The 25,095-nt window shown below is 36.3% G+C and overlaps 1 protein-coding gene across 1 annotated transcript in view; it reads left to right on the top strand.

Annotated features, from left to right (window-relative positions):
- Positions 1-153: 153 nt before the first annotated feature.
- Positions 154-25,095, top strand: part of ORC5 (origin recognition complex, subunit 5) — a 68,649-nt gene continuing 43,707 nt past the window's right edge. Inside the window, exons 1-8 of the mRNA XM_011976413.1 lie at positions 154-361; positions 4,020-4,112; positions 7,281-7,481; positions 8,858-8,932; positions 11,380-11,491; positions 18,212-18,342; positions 22,360-22,408; positions 22,498-22,588. Coding sequence (XP_011831803.1) covers positions 290-361; positions 4,020-4,112; positions 7,281-7,481; positions 8,858-8,932; positions 11,380-11,491; positions 18,212-18,342; positions 22,360-22,408; positions 22,498-22,588 — 824 coding nt within the window. The 5' untranslated portion in view covers positions 154-289. The remainder of the gene's footprint in view (positions 362-4,019; positions 4,113-7,280; positions 7,482-8,857; positions 8,933-11,379; positions 11,492-18,211; positions 18,343-22,359; positions 22,409-22,497; positions 22,589-25,095) is intronic.

Below are 25,095 nucleotides of genomic sequence, written 5' to 3'. Positions count from 1 at the left end.
GGATAGCAGAGATACTCAGCAACATGCATTTAATTCTTGAGACAGAATTTTTTGCTTTTGTTTTTTGAGACAGAGTTTGGCTCTCTTTCCCAGGCCGTGAGACTAGAGCGGCGGCGACGCTCGGCGTACGCGCTGTCGTCACTCCGCAGCGGGGCAGCACCGGCTCCTCCCACGACGCTGCGGGTCCGGTTTCCGGCGGGAGAGCGGGCTGCCAGACCCGGGAAAGGGTCCCGCTTGTGCTAGGGACCTGTGGGCTGGCTGCACTGGCCACTGCGGGGTGCCGGCCAGAATGCCCCACTTGGAAAACGTGGTGCTTTGTCGCGAGTCTCAAGTGTCCACCTTGCAGTCCTTGTTTGGAGAGGTATTGTAGTTCAACTGTCTTCCAGATCCTGGAGACAGACGTTTCGGTAGTCTTACGACCTGTTCCAATTTTTTTTTTTTTTCGTGTTTGGATTGAGGGCCAAAAGGCCGTTTTTACGTTAAATAGGGGTGTTGTGGTTCTGTACTGCACCTTCACCCACAGTCTCTTCCGATTATTGAAGAGGAGACTGTCTAAGAAGGACCGGCCTGCACTACAGAACGTTGCCTAAGACGTGTTTGACACACGCCACACTTTTGAGAAGTTTGCCCACATTAGCTCCTAGAAGTTGCTTATCTTACCCCAGCCCAATGACATTTATGTAACAGATGTGTTTGCAGAGTGTTGTTTATTCAAATATAAGTTCACACGTTTCTGTGCGGTAGTTGGAGTGAGTCAAGTGTAGAGAGGTGGTTGCTTTCGAGGCCACTAAGGGGCAAAGCAGTGCTTCAGGTTTAAAAATTCACTGGCTTTTCCAGAATTGTAACAGTCCCGAAGAGGTCTAGTGTAAACTTTTCTCCTTAACTGATAGTTCACAGGATGCCCTAGAGAAGAGTTTGTCTTCTCTGGATGAACATAGTTACATAGGGAGTCCTTTCAATAGACAGAGGGTAGCATTCACCAATTCAAAATTTAACCTATTTTTGACTATTTTCTGGTGGTCTTTGATGTACTTTTTGATTCAGACTCATTAATCAGAATTGGAATTAATCAAACTTGGATCTTACCTGTGAAGAAAGTGAATGAGAATATAGGGTCATACTATATCCCCATCTTCTGGTTTGCTTTTTTAACTACAGTCATGTGTTGCTGTCACTTAATGAGGGGGATACGTCCTGAGAAATGCATCGTTAGGCAATTTAATCCCTGTGAATATCATAAAGTGTATTTACACAAACCTAGATGGTGTAGCCTGCTATACACCTAGGCTGTATGGTGTAGCCTATTCCTCCTACGCTATAAACCTCTACAGCGGTGCAACTCTACTGAATACCGTAGGCAGTTGTAACACAGTGATGTCTGCATCTAAACGTATCTAAACATAGAAAAGGTACAGCAAAAATAGGATATTATAATCTTATGAGACCACTGTTGTATATGTGGTCCATCTTTGAACACGTGACAGTACTTTCATCCAACTAGAAATACTGCATGGCAGTTTGAGGTGGCCTGTGAAGCATTAGTGGAAAAGTACTCCCCTTGTCTAAAGGGGCGCATTATTTAGGGAAGTTAGAGGTCAACAACTGCATCTTCAATTAATTTTCTATTTATAATGCTTTCAATTATAGTTATATTATTACTGGAGCATTTTCTTGATTATGTTCTCTGCATTTCATCTCTGGAACGCAGATCACTCCAACCAGAAATGCTCCTGCTGAAAAAGAACAATTGGCAAATAGGGATGAGTAGTATTGACTTAGTGGTGGATCACAGAAGGGTTTTTGACTTTTGCTCTTAATGAAAATTATGTTTAACAATATTTTATTATCAGTTCTGCAAGGTGCTGTGCATGTGGGAAATACAAAGAACTAATAGGAAAGAAATATAAAAAATTGGTTCATGTTTTTAAGAAGACTCATTTATTTGTTCAATAAATAAATATTTACTGAGCACCTTTTCTGTGGCAGGCACTAGCTTATTGCAGTTTACGTTAGCGAGATTTATAAAGGTGAAAGGTTAAATAACAGTGGAACAGTTCAATATAATTCTAGGTCACAATAAGAAAGATGTTATAAGGTATTATTAGGCAACAACAACATGTAATGGATAGCAGAGATACTCAGCAACATGCATTTAATTCTTGAGACAGAATTTTTTGCTTTTGTTTTTTGAGACAGAGTTTGGCTCTCTTTCCCAGGCTGAAGTGGCATGATCTTGGCTCACTGCAGCCTCTGCCTCCCAGGCTCAAGCAATCCTCCCACCTCAGCCTCCGAGTAGCTGGAACCACAGGTGTGTGCCACCAAGCCTGGCTATTTTTGTATTTTTCATAGAGATGGAGTTTCACTGTTTCCCAGGCGAACTCCTAAACTCAAGTGATCTGCCTGCCTTGCCCTCCCAAAGTGTAGGGATCACAGGCGTGAGCCACCACACCCTGCTGAGACAGAATTTTTGAGCCAGTTAATTTATATGATTGTTACATATAAACTTTAGAAAAGGGTTCATGTATTACATTACCTATTCATTTCCAGTAGATTTTTAGTTTATTTTTAGCAGTTGAGCTGCTTTTGCCATAGCTGTATGCCATTTAGAGTCTTTTTCCTGTGTAAATCTGAGTTCCTGATTTGTCTTGTAAAAGGAAATGTTTAACTTAGTGACTAGAATGTAATAGATGTTTGTGACTGTTGCTGTAATCGATGATAATTGAGACTCAGCTTCCTCATGGAAATTGCATAATCCCATTGTCTTATAATTATTTTTTTAAAAAATGTATTATTGAAAAATAGGCCGGGGCACAGTGGCTCACACCTGTAATCCCAGCACTTTGGGAGGCCAAGGCAGGTGGATCACCATGTCAGGAGTTCGAGACCAGCCTGACCAAAATGGTGAAACCCCATTGTAACTAAAAATACAAAAATTAGCTGGGCCTGGTGGCACGCACCTGTAATCCCAGCTACTCAGGAGGTTGAGGCAGGAGAATCACTCAAACCCAGGAGGCAGAGATTGAAGTGAGCCGAGATCGCGCCATTGCACTCCAGCCTGGATGACAGAGTGAGACTCCATCTCAAAAAAAAAAAATAGTATTATTTTTAAAAATCCAGTTTTCCTGTAATTATTTTTAAAATGTAATTCAGTTTTCCTATAATTATTTTTAAAATGTGATCCAATTTTCCTATAATTATTTAAAAATGTAGACTGTAATTTCCTCCAAAGTAGATAATGTCTTTTACTGATATTTGTACTTTTCAGTACCCCTTGGTTTTCAGCATTTAGTAGGTATCTAATGAAAGTGTTCATTTAAGTAATGAAGTATAAGTATTTGTAGTATTAACTAGACCAGAGAGACCATTGACAATGTTTACTTTTATCTAGCTGCTAACTTAATGTACTGCAGAAAGATCTTGCATGTATGTATTTTAAAATAAATGCTATGCAGATTTTATTAGTGTTTTATGTGATCTAATGTATGCATTTGTGCCAGCATTAGTGAGTGTGCATAGTTCAGAAGTAGTCTGTAAGTTTTCCTAAGAATGAGGACCCTTGAAATCCCTTTTAATCTTTTGATTATATGTACTTAATTTCATAGCATTAAAATGTACAGTGAAGTTGTGGCATCCCAGGAGATAAGAGTCTTTAAGAAGGAGTAATGTAAAAATGGAGTATGAACAAAATTATCCTTGAAAAATCTCTTAAATGTCCTATAAAGTTGAAAATACAAGTTTGTATATGTAAACCTGTACAATAATAAAAAATATAAATATATAGTACATAATAAAATATGCCAAATATGTTACAGAAATTTTAATTTCATAACAAAGAAAGTGCTTAGAGTTGAATTCAAGTAAGTTCAAAGTGTGTTGATTCATCCACAATATGCTCACTGTTAGGAATTTGGATTGAATATTTTACTTTTCCACATACAACTTTCTCACAAGTTGATAAGTGTTTATTTTCTATTTTGCATGTGCAGCCTCATATTTGTCTTTGTCTTTTCTCCCCTTAGAGACATCATTTTAGCTTTCCATCCATTTTTATTTATGGACATACTGCCAGTGGAAAGACCTATGTAACACAAACGTTGTTGAAAACTTTAGAGGTAAGAATAAAAATATTAAGTATTTCTTTGCCATTCTTTAATGTATAATATTGGTACTGAAGATTGTGAATCTCCACAAATACAAAATTGAACATACCACCTTCACATTGCTCTTCTTCCCATATTATCTTTCTCCATGAGTGAGCTACTGTAATTGACACAGTTGTCCAAACTTACACTTTCTTAACTGTTTCCTCATCTTCCCTCATTTAGTAAATCACATCAATAAACTTGATCTGTTGCTTCACATTCTTAAAATCATTTCTCCATCTACCTTAATCCTAGCCATTGCTGCTAGGATTTACATTTACCATTGTTTTTTTCCACGTATTTCTGTAAGCCTCTTATTTGCAGTCTTCACCCAGCAGCCAGGCCTTGCAAATCTTAAGATCTTCAGGACAGTGTTCAAGTAATTTGCCCAATGTATAAGACCTTTCCTGAGCTGAATTTATCTTTTATAACACAGTGGTTAAGTGGGCTGTAGAGTCTGGCAGACTCTTGTTCCTTTTTGGATTCACCAGTTAGTGCTTTCTCCATCTGCAAAGTTGGCTCATAGTGACAACATCTGGGATTAAGAGAATTAAATGTTAGTACATGGAAAGTGCTTTCTGTAGTACATAGTGCGTAGTAAGCACTCAATAAAGGTTAGCTGCTATTATTGATGAGTATTGCCATACTCCCTTTCATATCCTAAACCAGAGATGGGCAGTCTTTTTCTTAAGGGGCAGATAAGTAACATTTTGTACTTGTGGACCATGTAGTTTCTGTCTCACCTACTTGACTCTGCTGTATTGTGAAAGCACCCATGGGCATTCTCTGTGTGAATGGGCATGACTGTGTTTCAAAGCAACAGTGTGTACAAAAACAGGTGGCTAGCCCACAGGCTTTGGCTTGCTAACCCTGTCCTCTAGCTCTAAGGATGTGTGTTTAGGATGGCATACTGAACTGTGTATAGTTCCTGCTCTCTTACTTTCAAGCCATGGCACATGCTGCTCCCCTACTTGGAATGGGTTTCCTGTACTTGCTCTTCCTGTTACTTGGCAGATGCTTATTTATTTTGCCAGGTTTTCTTCTACTTATATTCTACAAAGTCTTTCCTGATCCTCTAGGCTGTATCAGATGCTCCCCTGTTTTGCAGCCTTAGCACCTTGTGCTTAATTCTGTCATAATATTTAGCCCTCTCAGCTATGATTTTGTGTTTGTGTTTCCCTGGCTTTAGATTGTGAGTTTCTTGAAATTATCCCCAGCACTAAGCACACTACTTGGCACATATTAACTTGTGGATTTTAGCTTATTAACTTGTGGATTTCAGCTTTTGATCCCAAAGATCAGCTGTGCATTTTAAAAGCACATATGCCTGGGCTGTATACTAGACTTCAGAATCTGAGTGTACAAGGTCTTGGTCCAGGCATTTGCATTTTAGAACCTGTTGAATGAAGTGCCCCCAAAATATGTGTTGAATAAAAGCAATAAAACCCAATAAGGAAGTTTTATATTTAAGGGCTGCATTCCATTTTTTTTTTTTTTTATCACATTGTAGTTTCTGCTGCTACTTAATCAGTGTAGTATATGATTATTGTTACTACTTCTGATACAGGGACTCAGACAGGCACTTAGAATATGCTGCCTTTAAAGGTCATGGATAGCACAAATGCTGTAAGCGAGACACTATTCATAACAGAGATATTGTGGACTGTTGTTCGTAAAGAAGTGAGAGTGAAGTGAGTTAGCAAATGCTGGTGAAACTGTCCCCAAGTAAGTTTAATGTGGCTTTAGTGACACTGTTATTCAGAGAACGAAAAGCTTCCTTATTGGATACAAGTTTATAAAATCACTAAAAATAGTTACAAATTCCATTATTTGTGCCAAATGCCACAAGTTGTCTTTCTCAGAATGAATCTGCTTTTGTGATCTTATTCTGAGGATAGACTGTATTTGTGAGCAAATCTCGTTTGTGTCCTTATTACTTCTGGAGTTATCTCATTTTGATATTTTGATAGTTTTTTAAATGAAGGGCTAGTTGTTTGTTTGTTTGTTTTTTGAAATGGAGTCTTGCTCTATTGCCCAGGTTGGAGTACAGTGGTATGATCACAGCTCATTGCAGCCGTGAATTCCTGGGCTCAAGTGATACTCCCACTTCAGCCTCCCAAGTAGCTGGGACTTACAGACGTACTCCACCAGGCCTGTCTAATTTTTTTTATTTTTTAAAGACGGAGTCTCACTGTGTTTCCCAGGCTGATCTTGAACTCCTGGGATCAAGTGATCCTCCCACCCCTCCTAAAGCACTGAGATTACAGGCGGGAGCAGTATGCCTAGTAAAGAGCTAGTGCTTACAGTCCTTATAGGAGGATTGCTATGGTTTCTAACTCTTAAAATTCTTTTTTTTTTTTTTGACTTAAGTTTATTCAAGGATATTATATTAAAGTTACAAGTGTGAAATTCCTATTAAGAATTTTAACATTCAAATATACTTAGATTTCTTTTTTTTTTTAAAACGAAGACAGAGTCTCGCTATATTGCCCAGGCTGGTCTTGAACTCTTGACCTCAAAGCCTTGGCATTACAGACATGAGCCACCATTCCTGGCTGATTTCTTTATAAGAATTCTTTATAGGAAAGTACAAGTTTGCTTTGAATTTCCATAAGAAAGAAATGGCAAGCTGAAAGAAATAATTGAAGAGAGTTTAATGAAGGGACAATTTTATAAAGGTTGAGGACATTTTATGGGAATCACTAAGGGATGATGGTATCCCAGGGCCTTTACCACCTCTAGGCCTGAAGGGACCATAGAAAGGAGCTGTTACTGGAACACTACAAGAGGTGTAACCTTAGAAGAGGGGCTGTCCAACTTGATCTTTGGTAAAAGAGTATCCACTGCCAAGCTAGGGCCGCTGAGGGGTCATGGTGGGAGTCAAGGAAATCAATATCCAAACATCTGTCCCACCATTCTCCCTTAGTCTCCTGCTGGTTCTTTCTATTGGCTTCTCCATCCACAGCCAGAAAGTAAGAGAGTCTGGGTGATGTAATTCTGTAGCTGTCAGGCTCTTGGGGCATGGGGTGGGGTTGGTGGGATGTAGATTTAGAAAGGCAAATGGAGTATATCAGCAGAGCCATTATTGTGTCTGTGTGTTTTCTTTTTTCCTTATAGTGTTTTGGTTTTCGTTTTCAGCTCCCACATGTCTTTGTGAATTGCGTTGAATGCTTTACCTTGAGGCTGCTTTTGGAACAAATTTTAAACAAATTGAATCATCTTAGTTCTTCAGAGGATGGATGTTCTACTGAAATAACCTGTGAAACATTTAATGATTTTGTTCGCTTGTTTAAACAAGTAACCGCAGCTGAAAATCTCAAGGATCAGACTGTATATATTGTAAGTAATTTCATTTGATTAGATCATCTCTTATGTTGAAAACCAATAATTTATTAGATCAATTTTCATATATTTGTTTTGAGTCTCATTATGTACAGTGCTCTGTGCCAGATGCTTTTGTATACAGAAATGTGTTAAACGTATTCCTTATCCAAGGGAAGCTTCATTTAATAGAAAAGGTATGACACATACATGTGACTACATGTAGGATGTGATAAGTGATTGTCACCAGATGCAAAGTATTGACTGTGTGTATCCAATAGAGCTTCATGAGGTATTAGCATTTGAGACAGACCTAAATGAATCAGAGTATTCTAGGAAAAAATTGAAGTAGAGGATTTTCAGATAGAATTATATAAGTAAAGGCATGCAGCTGAAAATGGAGACCAGAGAATACCAAATAGTCTAGTTTTAGTGGGTTATAAAGTATGAAGGGAGAAAAAGAAGACTGGAAGATAGGTTGGGGCAGATCATGGAAGGTCTAGAAAACTATACTAAAGCACTTTATTTAATTTCTTAGGGAGTGGACAGAAGGTAGTGAAGACCTTAGAGCAACAAATATGCCTGATTACTCTGAAGACATGTTAAAATGATCATCTTTGGAATTAGATAAGAACTAACCAAGACTGGATAGTTTATAAAGGAAAGAGGTTAATTGGCTTACAGTTCAGGATGGCTGGGGAGGCCTCAGGAAACTTATAATCAGCAGAAAGCAAAGGGGAAGCAAGGCATCTGCTTCACCAAGTGGGAGGAAGGAGAAGCTCCTCATAAAATCGTCAGATCTCATGATAACTCACTATCACAAGAACAGTATGGGGGAACCACCCCCATGATTCATTTACCTCCACCTGGTCTCTCCCTTGACACATGGGGATTATGGAGATTACAATTTAAGATGAGATTTGGATGGGGACACAAAGCCTGACCACACCATTCCACCCTTGGCCCCTCCCAAATCCCATGTCGGTTTCACATTTCAAAGCCAATTGTGCTGGGTAATTTATAAAGAAAAGACATTTATTTCTCACAGTTCTGGAGGTTAGGAAGTCAAAGGTTGAGGTCCCCGCATCTGGCAAGGTCCTTCTTGCTGCCTCCTCTCATGATGAATGGTAGAATTACAAGAGAGGACAAGGGTGAGAGCAAGAGGTGGCAGAAGTCCCTTTTATAACAAAGCCATTCCTTTGATAACAATATTAATTCATTGATGAGAACAGAGCCCTCATGACTTAATCGTCTTTTATGCAGCTCCACTTCCCAATACTGCCGCACTGGGGATTAAGTTCCAACACATGAACTTTGGGGAACATAATCAAATCATGTCATTTTGTAAAGGCTTTGTAAATGCATTTCTTCTTCTTCTTTTTTTTTTTTTAAAGGTTCTAGATAAAGCAGAGTATCTAAGAGATATGGAAGCAAATCTTTTGCCTGGATTTCTTAGATTACAAGAATTGGTAAGTAATGTGAGAGAGTGCTTTTTCCCCACAACTTAATCAATGGATTGTGTTGTAAAATTTTTTCATTTTGCTATTTGATAGGTGAGAATTAGTATTTTAATATAATTGTAGTTTGCATTTCTCTTATCAGTAAAGCTCAGTATTTTTTTCATAGTAAAATCAGTTAGTGATTTCATAGCATTTATTCTTCAATTATTTTAGCTTTTCCTCTCTAATTATGAAGCTACTGCTTTCTATTAAAAGTTTTTAGATGTTGCTAGAATAAATAGCAGAGGGCCAGACTTTAAAATCTCAAGGATTTTAAAATTTTCTTTGCATTTCAAAATAAGGATAATCTAAAATAAGAATAGCGTGGCTATTCTGGCTCATCTGGATTTCTATCTTATAACCTCAGTGTCAGAGTTTACTTTTGTATTTCAGTTTACTCTTGTGTTGGCTTCACAAAGTACAATAAGTCCTCACTTAACATCTCAGGAGATTCTTGGAAACTGCCACTTTAAGTGAAACAGCCTACAACAGGTTCTTCCTTACCTTCAGCATCATTTCATTATAACATTGTTGAGGAAAAAATTGGTTTCATTATATGTTGCGCTTAAAGTCAGTTTCTTAGAACCTATCAACAACATTAAGTGAAGGGTTACTAATTAATACTGCTGTGATTGTCATGGCCCAATAAGAAAAGAACAGGGGTGGACTTACTAGGCATTTGTGTCAGGTGAAAGCCAAATAATATCACAGATAAAACAGGGTTTTGTAATCGTTTGAATAAGGAAGATTGGTGAGAGAAATAGCTGTGGTTGTTTCCAGGTGGAACCATATTCACTGTATTCACAAAGGGAATAAAGATTTAGTTTGAGCGAAACAGTACTGTTCAATATATTCAGTTAATATTAATTTAAATTTTATTGGTTTTATGGTTTGTATTTATAAATTTATTTTGGTTTTATAATTTTATAAGTGCTTTGAGCATAAGCAGTTTATACCTACCTAATTTTATGTTTGTATGTGTTAAAGTATTAAGTAATATTATAATAAAGTAAATACTTGGGAAGAAGTGCTTAAAGCATATCTGCCTTTCAAAGTTAAATACATTATTCAAATTTGAGAATCTGCTAGAAGTTTAGAGAGGCCACTGAAATCATTGTGTGCCCAAGGCCGACTCCTGAAGTTTACTTTTAGTAATAGTTGAGGGAGGGGAGGTATAGAGAGGACAGGATAATAAGCGTAGCTATTGGTGGCCTATTCTGGAAGTTAACCTCACACAGTCTTGCTTTTCTTGGTTTCATTAACTCTTGACATTTTATTACTGAGACTCAAGACCTGTTTTCTTTGATTAGATGTCTCCTATTTCCTTTCCTTTTATTTGTTTGTTTCATTTGTATTTGCGGGTTTTTGCATATGCATCCACTATTTCCTATTGCTTTGCTCTAGAACTCACCATCTGGTATCCAGAGTGCATTATTGTCTTCTTGCCTTTCCAGTATAGATCACCCTATTTTTTCCTCCTTATGCCTAGTAATGGTGGTCATACATCCCTTTACAACAATTAGGACTTTTGACCATTTTTTAGTTTCAATTATAGAAATTGTTTGAAGAAAATTAAAAGATTTAGAGTAATCTCAGCTGAACTGGGAAAGAGAATTGTTTTGACATTTCTGGAACCATGCTTGATTTTTAAAAATGTATTTCATTTAAGAGAAATCTGGCAAAAGCATTTCTCATTTTTTTATATTAAGTAATTAAGTAAAAGGAAGTTTAAAATATGATGAATATCATATATACTGAAAGTACTTATCAGATGAATAGATAAGAACATTACCAACTTAAAATCTTACAGCTCGATAAATATCCTCTTTTTAGCCTCTCAATGTATTTAAACTGATTTTATAAAATGCTTTTAGGTAATCATTTTTATAGCAAAAACAATTCAGTAATTTGTTATCAGGATTGTGATTAGGGCATGTTATTTTACCGCTATAGAAATAAATTCAGAGATTCTTAAAAAAATTAGACCCAATGTGATGGCTAATGCCTGTAATTTCAGCACTTTGAGAGGCTGAGTCAGGAAGATCACTTGAGTCCAAGAGTTCAAGACCAGCCTGGGTAACATACAGAGACCCTGTCTTTACAAAAGATACAGAATTTAGTCAGGTATGGTGGCACATGTCCCAGCTACTTGAGAGATATAGGAGGATCACTTATGCCTGGGAGGTTGAGGCCACAGTGAGCTGTGATTATGCCACTGCACTCCAGCTTGGGTGTGTGACAGTTTGCAAATGGATGAACTCCTTGATTAGGTTTTCTAAATAAGGTTTATTAATATGCAAATAATTTGTTATAGGTTAGAACTTTGGGGGATTTATTTGAAAGAAAAATCCAAATGGAAATACTGCTCTGATTAAGATTTTTAAATACAAAATTACTTTTATTTCTTTCTTTTACAGGCTGACAGAAACGTGACTGTTCTCTTTCTCAGTGAAATTGTTTGGGAAAAGTTTCGTCCAAATACTGGATGCTTTGAGCCATTTGTCTTGTATTTCCCTGATTACAGCATAGGTAAACCTTAAAACATTGTTTTGGCAAATGTTATGCAGGAGAATAGTTTTTGTTGTTTGAAAGATCAAACTAGCATATTCAAATGGAAATACTTTGATAAAGTATTTGAATATCAAATGGGAATATCAAAGTATTAAACTGTTAAGATTTGCTGCCAATCTCAAATAAGATGTTTGTATTTCTGCACTTATAAAATTTACTTTGGAACTGTGAGAGATTATTGTATAATTACTAATTTTTTTTGGATGAGCAACTCTCGTATTTGTGCTAATGTATCTTCATTTTTTTAGTCAGTACATTAAGATGTATATGTAGTGTAATTATGACATCTGTACGAATAATCAGACTAGACTTGTAAAGCATATTAAGAGTGTGTTGAAATCTTCATTTACTGTATACTTGGGTTAAATACCATGTTGCGCTTACATCTTTTGATTTTATAAATCTCATTTTCTTTACTGTAACTCATATGATACCAATTACTAGCCCTTGTGTTTCTTATTTTCTTGGGGACTGCATTTAATCTTAAATTTCATAGATCCTGATGCTTTTGGTCTTTGAAAGAACACAGTAGCTTTTTGTGTTGCTGAATAGCTTTGTGGATTAATACTGGGCTGTCATACAGAGATGATACTTGGGATTCAGAGATTATAACTCTGAAGTGTAAGATGGTTAACAGTCTATAAAAAAAATAGCATTCCATGACCTTGGCCTCATTAACACTATCCCTCTGAACTAATCAGCTGTAAACATACATTAAGATTAACACATTTTTGTCTGTTTTCACCAGAACAGCAGTCAAATAACACCTTCTGTCTTAGCTAATTAGCTGAGTTTTTTTTTTTAACAGCAACCCAAAATAGATGGAGTCCTTAATGTCATTGATTTCTCATCCATAAAAATCCCAAAATAAAGGGTAGGAGGAAAAGTGATAAAGGATTTTATTTAAAAAAAAAAAAATTCTGTACCTATGTCAGCACTGTTCTTCATAGTTCAGTTTTTTTATGACCCACTTTAAGTACTGAAAAACTATTTAGAATTTAAGAAAATTATTTAAAAAGTAGATTTTATACATTTCAGTCAAGTTGAATTAATAATGTAAGTAATTATAGAATTAAATTTTTAAAATTCTATAATTTAAATTTATAGATTTAAAAATTTAAAAAGTAAAGATACAAAGCAGCATAGATAGAGGGTTTGAGGACAAAAGTAAATAAAATGGTCTTAGTAATTTTAGTGAGTATAGGATAATAGATTTTTGCAAAGTGTATAATAATGGAGCCAAGTTAAATTCTGATTATTAAATTTTAGGGCCTTTTTCATATTCAGTTTTTTTTTTTTTTAAAGCAGAAACACTGTAGTCAGACAAAAAGCCATTCAGAAGGGGAACGTTAATAGATAAGTTGAAATTATGGTTAAGTGTGGAACCAGGGCAAAGAGATTATCTAAGTGGTTAGTGTTATCCTGTCACAATAACTTGAAACATGTCATTTTCAGGAATATGGTGTCTGATTTTAAGGACAGCTGTCCTCTTAGCAGTTATGGCTAGGAGCCCAGTTTGGAAGTCTTGTTTTCTGGTCTTTACCTCATGCAGACTACTCATCTTTTGGTGATGGATATTTTTTCTTTAGAGAGATTATAATGTACTTGATTAGGTTTTTGGTTTAGTTATTGTGTTAGTTTGGATAGATTAAATTATGTTCTGATAACAATCTGAAATTTCAGTGATTACAGTTTCCTACTTAAGAACATTTGTACTGCTGTTGTCTTACTGAAGTAATCTATATTTATTATAAACCGTGTAATACTATATTATAAACCTCAACTATTATTATAAACCTCAGATGTTAAATATTATTATTTTGGTTTTAAAAAAATAACAGGACAAGAAAGAAAATAACTTTTATTGTTTATCCTGCTGGGGATTTGTTGAGTTCTTAAGTCTGTGGGTGTATAGTTTCATCAGCTTTGGAAAAATTTCGGACAGTATTTCTTCAGATATTTTGTCTGCCCACTCACCTTTTCTTCTCTATCTTTTTTGTGTGGAATTGCATTGTAATTGCATAATTGCATTATGTTAGAGCACTTTATATTGTCCTACTGAAAGTCTGTTTATTTAAATTTTAAATCTTTGTGTGTGTGTGTGTGTGTGTGTGTGTGTGTGTGTGTGTGTTTTATTTGGGTTTTTTTTTTGTATGTCTTTCAGTTCACTGGCTTTTTTTTTTTTTTTTTTACAAGTGTCTAGTGGGCAGCCAATCTCATCCTGTAGAATTTTCATTACTGATCTCATTATGCTTTTGTTTTCTTTTATATCCTTGAGCATATGAGCATATTTATAACAGTTGTTTTAATTTTCTTGTTTACTAATTCAATTACCTCTTTTGTTTCGGGTTTATTCCCTCCAACTAATTTTTCTCCATCTTGGGTATCCGTTATGCTTCTTCATGTGTCTAGTAGTTTTTTATTGAATTATAGACATTGTGTTTTTTATTGTGTTTTGGACTTTTTTCTCATTAGCATATTTAATTACTTACAGATACAGTTGACTCTTTTAAGGCTATTTTTAAACTTTTTTTGGAGAGATGATCCAGAGTAGCCATTATACCAGGGCTAATTTTAGCTCTACTTCTAAGACATAGTTTTTCTGGAATCTCTACTGAATGCCCTGTGTGTTTAGCATGGTCTCTGCCTTCTGACTAGTGGCAACGTGAAAAATTCACAGCCCTGTGTGAATTCTGGGAATTGACATATAGCTCTCCAATGATTGTTTTTTCCCTAAAAGTTGTTCTTGCATGGCTTTATAGGGTTTTACCCTATGCATACACAGATTGGTATTAAGCTAAGACTTGAGGGGAACCCCTGTACAGATTTCTGGAGCTCTTTTTTGGCACAGCTTCCTCGCCTGAGATACGCTGCCCTGCAAATTATAGCTATCTCAGCTCTCTCGGCTCTGGTCTCTGTCTCCTCAACGCATTAGGATAAATGAGCTCCTTTTGGAAGTCTCCTTGCACCACAGTCTTAAAATTAGCTCTTGTTAGAAAGCTTGGCTGATGGTAGGACTCACCTTATTTGTTTACCTTTTCTAAGGTATTACGGTCCGTTACTGCCATTTGTTTGATATTTGAAAATAGTTGTTTTCTATAGTGTGTCCAGTTTTTAATTGATTATTAGAGGAGGGTATTTCTGGATGCTCCTACTCCCTCACAACTGGAAGCAGAAGTTTCTCTGCAACTTAGGAGTGGCTTTTCTTTGCACATTAGCCTATACTTGGATAGTGAAATTTTAAGACCCAAGGAGACCAACCAGTGGGTTTCTCCTACCCTTTATTTACTACCCAATGATATGCTGTTTTCAGCTTTCTGATATAGATGGGATTTTTTTTTTCCATGAATTTGAATAGTCCTAGACTGTTAGAGCTGGCATGACTTGCTTATTATAGAGTTATACTCAGAGTTTTGTCTACAGTCTATAAACAAGTTGCTAGGTTACTTTTACAGCAACACAGTGAGGATTCCGATTCTTATAAGACTTTCATCAGGGCTGAAATGGGCCAGTGATAACGTCTAATCAACTTTCTTATGGGATACAGAGGGCTACGTATAAGGAACACCCAGATAGAGATGTTCAAGGGGTACTTAGAAGTGCAATCTGAGCTGGAGACTCAACTGTTTTCCAAATTTTCTTACCCATTCATTTATAGAAGTTTTTTCTTGTGTTTTTTTTTGTTGTTGTTGTTGGTTTTCCCCGCTTGTTCATCTCTGTGATCATTTATCTCTTCCCTCCATCTCTCTTTTCTTACATCCATCCAGTTATTTGGTAGGTTTTATAGGTAGATATCTTTGTTTCTAAGTTTTTTGGTACCTTTTAGAAATTTTCAATATATTAGCTATTTCCCCATGCCTAGTTAAAAAAACTTAGTGACATTATATTTAAAGTTTGCTGTTAGAATGTAAAAGTACATAGACTCCAAAGGGAAGTTTTGGCTTTTATTTTTATTTTTTTAGCAGTTTTGAAATAAAAAAGCAAATTCAGTAACAGTGTCTCATCTAGTATCCATTCAGGATAATATTCTAAGTATAAAACTAGGCTTTGAAGTTTTTTTTGTCAACTTCTGTGTTTAAATATTCCTTAATAGAGCTATTTCTAAACTTCTGTTTATAAATTTTCAGATCGTTTATATATATTTTTTGATCTTGTACCTGTGTCTAATTGATTCGCAGGCGCAAAAGTGATTAAAATCAATGGTAAATGGCCTTACTAAAAATACTAACTTACTGGGAACCTTAAACAAAAGGAAATTGACATGATTAGAATATCCTGGAAGAGTTTTTACCTGTAATTTTTGCAAAAAACTTGAGCCTTCTGAACTAGGTTTAAAGTTCTAGTCATACGCAAAGAGCTCTTAACTAAGAAGTCTAAGGAGACCATTGCACCAAGAAGTCAGAGGATCTTACGATAAGGAATGAATGTCTAATTGATTCCTGTATTATGACTGGGAAATTTTGAATAATATATGGTTGTTTCTCTTTAAATTTTACTGTGTTTCTAAAATATGATTATTTCCAGCAGGGTTAAGTATAAGGTTAGGACTCTTAACGTGATATTTTATAAAGAGCCTGAGATATAACAGAAGTAGAGTAAAGATATCAAAGTTGTAGGGAGAAAACATGTTTTATAAAAGGGGGAATAACAAAGTAAGGACTAGGATCAGGTGATGATTATTATAAAAAAATTAATTATTTTCATTTTACAAAACATGAGCATTTTCTAGTTTGTTGGCAGTTTATGTACTATACCCTTTTTTTTCCTAGTTGATTTACTTAATAGGAAGAAAAACTAGAATCTACAGTATTTTTTCCCTTGTTACTGATTTTGCCAGTCATAAGGTTCTTGAGATTTTCTTTAGCTGTCGTTGTTTTCTATTTGTCTTAATATTTAATAATTTTTTTTACAGTCAGTTTCAAAATTTCAATTACATTTTCAGAATTATTTTTACTCAAAACACTTCTGACACCAAATGTGTGGGGTATTTTTGTTCACCCAACAACAAATTCTTCAGTTCTCTAGATATCAAGTGGGTGTCCTAAAATTCAATTCACTTCTGACACTAACTACCAGAAGTTAGTGCAGACCTCACAAGTTAAGGACTTAGTCCTACAAGAATATTAGCACTTCAGACACCAGTCTAAGTCCCAGGTTTCTACCTGTACTCCTGAAAACTGGTTATAAATTGGGGTTTCACATGACCCCCTCCTCAGGTTTGATAATTTGCTAGAATGGCTCACCAAACTCAAAACAACTTTACTTACTCCGTTTATTGTAAAGGATACAAATGAACAGCCAGATGAACAGGTACACAGGATAAGGACCAGTGGGGTCCCACGCCTAGGAGCTTCTGTCCCTGTGGGGCTGGGGTGTGCTACCCTCTCAGCATGCGGATATATTTACTATCCTGGAAACTCTCAGAACCTCATCATTTAGGATTTTTTATGGAGGTGCCATTATATAGTCATGATTTGATTAAATCGTTGGTCATTGGTCGTGGATTCGATCTTTAGCCCTTCTCCTTTTCCCAAGGACAGGAGGTGGGGCCTTGATATGGTTTGGCTTTGTGTCCCCACCCAGATCTCATCTTGAATTATAATCCCATAATCCCCACATGTCATGGAGGGACCTGGTGGAAGGTAATAGAATCATGGGGGCGGTTCCTCCATGCTGTTCTCAAGACGCTGAGTTCTCACGAGCGCTGTTGGTTGTATAAGTGTCTGGCATTTCCCCTGCTGGCACTCATTCTCTCTCCTACTGCACTGTTAAGAGTGCCTTCCACCATGATTATAAGTTTCCTGAGGCCTCCCTAGCCATGCAGAACTGTGAGTCAATTAAACCTCTTTTCTTTATAAATTACCCAGTCATGGGTATTTCTTCACAGCAGTGTATGTGAGAATACAGGCCTCTAATCACTTGGTTGGTTCCTCTGACAACCAGTCCCCATCCTGAAGCTATCTAGGGGCCCACTGTATTAGTCCATTCTCACACTGCTATAAACATACCTGAGACTGGGTAATTTATAAATTTATAAAGAAAAGAGCTTTAATACACTCACAGTCTGTGCACTGTACAGGCTTCTGCTTCTGGGGAGGCCTCAGGAAACTTGCAGTCATGTTGGAAGGTGAAAGGGAAGCAAACACATCTTCACAGAGTCAGCAGGAGAGAGAGCCTGAGGGGAGAATTGCTGCACACTTTGAAACAACCAGATCTCATGAGAACTGTATCTCAAGAACAGCGAGGGGGAAGTCTGCTCCATGAGTCAGTCACCTCCTACCAGGCCCCTCCTCCAACATTGAAAATTTCAAATGAGATGTGGGTGGGGACACAGAGCCAAACCATATCACCCATCAAGAAACACCTCATTAGTATAAATCGAGGTATGTTTTAAAAGGGCTTCTTAGGAGTAACAAAAGATACTCCTCTTATCCTTCTCATTCAGGAAATTATGAGGGCTTTTAGAAGCTCTGTGCCAGGAACCGGGGTGAAGATCAAATACATATTTTTTATTATATCACAAATCACACTTTTCTATTCTAATCTTGTAATAGTTTTATTATTCCTTGATTATTGCTGGGTTTGGGTTTTTTTTTAATACCTTTGTTATAAAATGCTTGAAGATATGATTAGGGTACTGTGTTAATTATTACAAGTTATTTTGTGTCCTGTGAACAGGCAACCTTCAAAAGATCCTGTCCCATGATCATCCTCCAGAGTATTCAGCTGATTTCTATGCTGCCTACATTAACATTCTTCTTGGAGTTTTCTACACTGTTTGTCGAGATTTGAAAGAGCTCAGACATCTGGTAAATGAATATTTTGCTTGTATATATATATGTGTGTGTGTGTGTATAAATATATGTGTATATATATCTTTCAATGTTTTCCATGTAGAAATGGTGTGAGATAGGTTAGAAACTGAAATTTTATTCTGGAAATTTGCATATGGCCTCTTGAGGCTAACATACCGTAAGAAGGTAGATGTTTGTGATCAGAAAAATGTCATTCTCAGATCTTCTCACTCTTCCTTGTTTTTTCTCTAATTACAGAAAATGCAGAACTCCATTAAAATCAAAATGAGGAATAACAGAAAAGAGATGTAAAAATTTGAGCAGTTTTACAACTCTGTTAATATTTTGTAACAGATTTTGTTCAAGTTTTATGTATGCAGTGATTGAGGTCTAGAATCTAGATGGATTTGAGTATGGTCGGAAGCTTTCATTGCAGGTCTTTCATTAACCACTGACCCTGAGCTGGTAATCTTTGTATAGATGGTTCTTTTTAATTTTTTTTTTCAGCAATTAGAATAGCTGTTTATATATCATAGACAGTTTGGAAAATGTTGATGTTGAATTTTTCTTTGACCTTTTTTGTTTAATTGTGGGGATGGGAAAGGAAGGAGACAAGAATTTCTAGTTTCCCTTTTAGAAATCCTTAATTAATAATTAAGATCTTAGCTCCATTTAACAGAAAATAGTAATATATCTGAGGCTGGAAAACAGTCACTTTCAAAGTAACAGATTCTATGTCTCTTAGCACATTTTCTTCACTTTGTTCTTTTTCTCTTTCTGCCCTGAAAAGTGTTACTTAGTTTCAGTGTGTGTTTGAGACAGAACATAGAAGGCAACTATTTAAAATTACGCTCACATTTAGTATGTTTTTGAAAGTTTCAGATTTCAGGGCTCCTCTGATTTGCATGTAGATTTCAGACGACATCTCAGTTAGGAAAAAACAAAACTGTTTTTCCAGTTCCAGTTTATCACTGACATTCCTCTAGAGGTTGGATGTCTTGGAATCCCTGGCTTCTGAGGGAAATGGTAACACAAGAGACAGAGAGGAGAGGGTCAGGAAAACGCACCTGGGTGAGATGGACTTAGGAGCAAATAATCCTCCTCTGTCTTTACTGGAAAGTAACTTGCAGTTACCACTGTTTAGCACTCGAATCCTGTGGGAATCTGTGCTGGCAGCCATTTCAAAGTAGATTATAAAGTATAAGAAGAAAAAATTTAGGGAAAATATCTATGGGAAAATAAAATGTAAAGAGAGAAATATATATTTAAATATAGTATTTTTAAAAGTTCTTTGGGTTTCACTGAGGAATGATTTTATTTAGGGTAAGGTTACAGCTTTCTTAAAAATCATATTCATAAATGTGAAGTATGGTTTAAGTCTTATACTACTATTGGTAATAATAAATACAGAAAAGGATCCTTAAACATTAGAGAAAAATAGCACAGTGTTCTTAGTTTTCTCTATATATAGAACACAGAAAAATAAAGATACTCATTTTCCTTTTTTCTTCAGATATATAGTGTTGTTTGTGTTTGTCTCAAAGTTTGTAAGTGGCATATTTCTTGAAAGTTTATTAAATCGCCTGAAAAATATTCTTTTCAGGGATCTTTTCTAGAAAGATGCTTTATGAACTGATATTTCTGTATTTCCTAGAGGCTAGTTCTATAGGTAGCTTAAGATAGGAGAAAATAAAGTACTACTTTGATACTCATTTAGGTTTGTTTTCTCTAACAAACCTTATGATACTGCCTTTTTAACTGTTATTCATAAATTCTTAAACATATTTTAGTGTTTTAGTGTTTCAACCAAAAAGAAAATCAATACAGTTGCCCCTTAGTATACTTGGGGGATTGGTTCCAGGACCAGTCCCATGTATATCAAAATCTGAGCACACTCAAACCCTGCAATCAACTCTGCAGAACCTGAGTATACAAAAGTTAGCCCTCCATACACATGGGTTTTGCATTCCCTGAATACTATGTTTTTGATCTGTGTTTGTGATCTGCACTTGGTTGAAAAAAAAAAATCTGTGGACAAGTGGACCTTCACAGTTCAAACCTATGTTGTTCAAGGGTCAGTTGTTTATTTTGATAAGCCAAATTGTGTACCAGTAGCTGTTAACATTATGACACTTTGGTGTTATTAAACTATGCTTAGATCTGAAAATCTAAAATGACGGTAAGGAAGTTTGGCTGAAGCGAATAATGTCTTCTTGATTCTTCTTCTCTACACTTAATATTAACCAAATTTGGAAGATTTTTCTACTTTAAATAATTGTTTTTTATGCAGTAGAATAGGAAGAAATTAATGATTTGGTTCGTAGTTTTCTGTTATCTACTTATATAGTTACACATTTATATATATCTTTTTTCTATGCCTCATTGAATTATTTTGATACGAAATACTTAGGAACAAACATATATATATATATATATTTTTTTTTTTTTAAATAGAAGCAGTATGTTTTTAACCAGTTTGCTTAAACTACTGTTCAGTAGAATTCCAATGTTGATTCATAGAAAACTAATAAGTAGTTCTAATTAGTTAATTAGTACTCCTCAAACTTTAGAATACATAGAATTTCTAGAGAGATCGTTAAACATAGATTCCTGGGTCTCATCCTCAGAGATTCTGATTTGGTAGGCCTGAGATGATGCCAAGAACTTAGATTTATAACAATCTCAGGTAGTGCCACCAATCCAAATACTTTGAGTCATACGAAACTCGATGATGTTTAATTGATGAGAATGTTCAGACGTTAGAAAATAACAGTTAATTATTTGGGCTTGAGGTTTTTCATTATATGTTTTATGGTTCTGTATGACATAAATATAACCTAAAAGTACAAATTATGCTTTGTTACTGTAGGGAAGTTCATATTTTTACCCTGCAGTTTTGGTAATTTGAATCTATAAAACAAACTAATAATAGATTCATGGGAAAAAAGGCATACAAATTTATTTTTTAATTTTAATTTAATTTTATATTGAGTTCCAGGATACATGTGCAGGACGTGCAGGTTTGTTACATAGGTAAAATGTGTGCCATGGTGGTTTGCTGCACCTATCAACCCCTCACCTAGGTATGAAGTCCTGCATACATTAGCTGTTGCATACAAATTTATTAATATGCATATGGGCACAGGAGCCTTGCACAAAATATGAGACTCAAAAGGTGGGGAGTAGAAAGGGGGGCCAACTGATTCAAATTTTTATACCATCCTGAGGCTGCAGAAAATGGGCTTGGAGCATGGCATAACAGGTTATTGGAGGGAGAGGAGGAAAGACATGGTTAGGGAAGGCACTCTTGTTGTGCAAATGAAACCTCATAGGTAGCAACTTCCAGAAAGAATAGATGGTAGCCTGTGCTAAGTTTCTCTGTCAGACCTTCAAAGGTGTCAGACCCTCAAATCTCTTTCTTGAGAGTTAGTCTTTCCTAGATCCAAGGTGGGAGATGATCAGAGAAAGCCTGCTTGCATCTGCTGTTTTCTTATTTCCTCTACAGATGCAAATCTCCCTCACAAAAAGCAGCTTTTCAGGGCTATTCTTGTGCTTGCAACCCTTCTGATTAGCCGTATCAAAATATACCAAAGAAGTGTATTTTTGGTGAGACACTCCATTCTCCTAATTTTGTATACAGAGGCAGAATTTAGCCAATTAAAGAATATTTTGTGTTGTGCTATCATTATTGGTATTTTTGCTGTTTTGTTATAGTAATAAGCTACAATTACATTTTTTTTTAAGAAAGAATCAGGGTCTTGCCATGTTGTCCAGGCTGGAGTGCAATGGCTGTTTACAGGTGCAGTCACAGCACACTACAGTCTTGATCTCCTGGGCTCAAGTGATCCCCCTGCCTCAGCCTGAGTAACTGGGATTACAGGTGCATGCCACTACATATAATTACATTTGACTTGAGCAAATGTGTTTAAGTAAAATTTCTTGAATATTAATACAGATTTTACTTGAAAAATAAATGTCTAATTGTGATCGATCAGTGCTTTTCTCTTCCCTTTTTTTTTTCTTTACTTACAGGCAGTACTTAATTTTCCTAAATATTGTGAACCTGTGGTTAAAGGAGAAGGTAACTGTGTAATTTTACTCATTAATATTTATTTTGAGAAAGGTTTTTATAAGGTATAAATTACTGAAATTTTCTTCCCTTTGGGATAGCAAGTGAACGTGATACTCGCAAACTGTGGAGAAATATTGAACCTCATTTGAAGAAAGCCATGCAGACTGTTTATCTCAGGGAAGTATCAAGGTAATTTTCTATTTAGTATGCATACTATTTTTTATATCTTATTCAGGATATATACTCTCTCAACTGAAATAACAGAGAGAGGGACTCTAAAAGAAAACGATACCTGTTTGAGAATGGGCATTGCAATGGGAAAGCACATGCTGTAGTAAACTCTGCATCTTCAGGGAGGTAAAGGAAGACAAGGTTTTTAAAGGAAGAATGAAGTGAATTACATAATTGTTTTGAGATAATTATTCTTCACTACAAGGATCTGTTTCGGTTCAGAGCTGGACAGGCAGTTGCTGGGCAGATGTCCTCATGGAGGTATTTTTTTGTGTAAGATTGCATTAGCCTTTACACAAGGTTATGTTTTTTTTCTGTCTTTTGTAATAGTTCGTTTTATCAGGCATTATGCGTGAGGAGCCTTCGTGGCCTTTCTTGGCTCTGTTTGTCAGGATTTTTAACACGTGACTCCATTTTGATTCTGACAACTTTTACTTTTTCCCCTTTTAATCAAGATTTTTCTCCAAAAGCATTGCTCATCAGTCATCCTGTATTTAGGTTTTTATTGTCCCTTGGTGCCAGAACGGACCTGTCCTGGGTTGTTGTCTGGTCACTTGTTGAAGGGAGTGAATGGTGGCTAGGAGTCAGTGTCAGAACCCTTTTAGCCACAAGGGAGGTTTGAAGGGAGTGGCTAAGTCTACCTAGAGTCCGTTGTTAAGTTTAATTTTGTCTGTTCCATAGGTGTTGGCTATCATTGCAAAGTGCTTGGGCCAGCGTTGTTCTGTTAGGAGTTGTACTTCTGTAGAAATTGTTTTTTGAGACAGAGTTTCACTCTGTCGCTTAGGCTGGAGTGCAATGGCACAATCTTGGCTTACTGCAACCCCTGCCTCCCAGGTTCAAGCAAGTCTCCTGTCTCAGCCTCTTGAGTAGCTGGGATTACAGGCTTGCACCACCATGCCTTACTAATTTTTGTATTTTTAGTAGAGGCGGGGTTTCACCATGTTGGCCAGGCTGATCTCAAACTCCTGACCTCAGGTGATCCACCTGCCTCGGCCTCCCAAAGTGCTGGCGTTACAGACGTGAGCCACCGCACTTGGCCACTGCAGAAATTTGATGGGCAACAAGTACAAAGTTTACAAAAGAAGATACAAAGTAAAATGTATAGTAATATGGCAATCCTAGTTTGTATAGTGCTTTTGAGCTGTGAACCTCGGCTTAAAGGGAACCTACTGAGTAAATCAGATGACCACAGGGAGTTACATGAGACTTCTAACTATGTGGCCTCTTTTCTTATTTGGTTTATGTAGGTCTCAGCTTTCCCAGAGGAATTTATTCAGGTACAGCTTGTGGTATTAGCAGTAACACAGACATTTCCTTATGTAACCAATAGATACAGATCAGTTTTATCATCTAGTATCATATGACTGAGTTGAAATAAAGCAGAGTGAGCTACAATTATATGAGGGATATTGCCCAAGTTGCCCACTAGATGGACTAAAGAATCTTTTAGGTCAGGTTCCGTCAACTTACCAGCAGTAGCTACTGATTGTGAAATTTCAGTTATACCATTATCAAGTGAAAATGGTAGGCATTAAGAGGAGTAAGAGTCTCATTATGATGTGGAGTCTTGTTCTAATATCTTCGAAAAAACTGTTTCCACCATGAAACTGTTGACTTTTTATTCTGCTTTGTAGTTTGACTGTCTCTGATTATGGCATTTAGTGGTTTGTTGACCCTTCTGTGTTGTCCACACATCAGGTACAAGGTTTGTTCCTTAAAATTCATCCAGCTTCAATGTATAAGGCTTCAGGAACAGAGTAGTTCCCCTTTTTAGTAATTTTATAAAAGAAAGTTGGATTTGGGGATCCTAGAAGAATTTAGAATCTAGTCTAGGCTACAAGTTGATTATAAAAACTCAAATACGATGCGTAAAGCTACAAACTAATAACAGGTGCATTACAGGTTTTTTTTTTTTTTTTAAGAAACATAACCTTTTCTCTCTATGTTGATCACATAGGTATCTCAGATTTTAAAACTTCTTGAGTCTAGGAAGTCAAACCAAGGTCGACTTAAGATTTTATTTAATATCTACAATCTTTAGGTTCTTGGGCTTGCCAGGAAGTGGCATTTTTTACTCACTCACTGTAAGACTGGGAATCCTTGAAGCCAGGCAATTCTGTGCACATTTTCTAATGTGATATGACAGTCAAAGTCTTGGTAATATAACCAGTGTTTCCAATTACATCCTGTTACAAAGAGAGAGCAAATTCTTATTGAACTTAGTAAATAAACATATTTTCAAGGAGAAAAAAAGTCCCCATGAATAGTTTTTGAATTTTAGAGGGATGAAATAGGGAGAAAAAGCAGATGCTTCACCTTGGTTCACAAAATATACTTTACTAAATTGCTAATTAGCAGTTTCCTAAAACTATACAGGTAGCTTAAGAGAGAAAATTTTCTCGGCCGGGCGAGGTGGCTCAAGCCTGTAATCCCAGCACTTTGGGAGGCCGAGACGGGTGGATCAC

Source organism: Mandrillus leucophaeus, unplaced genomic scaffold (genome assembly GCF_000951045.1).
Source record: "Mandrillus leucophaeus isolate KB7577 unplaced genomic scaffold, Mleu.le_1.0 Scaffold1654, whole genome shotgun sequence".
NCBI classification, from domain to species: Eukaryota; Metazoa; Chordata; class Mammalia; order Primates; family Cercopithecidae; genus Mandrillus; species Mandrillus leucophaeus.
The sequence above is the reverse complement of the archived record's forward strand: the minus strand, read 5'-3'. Positions and strand labels throughout refer to the sequence as shown.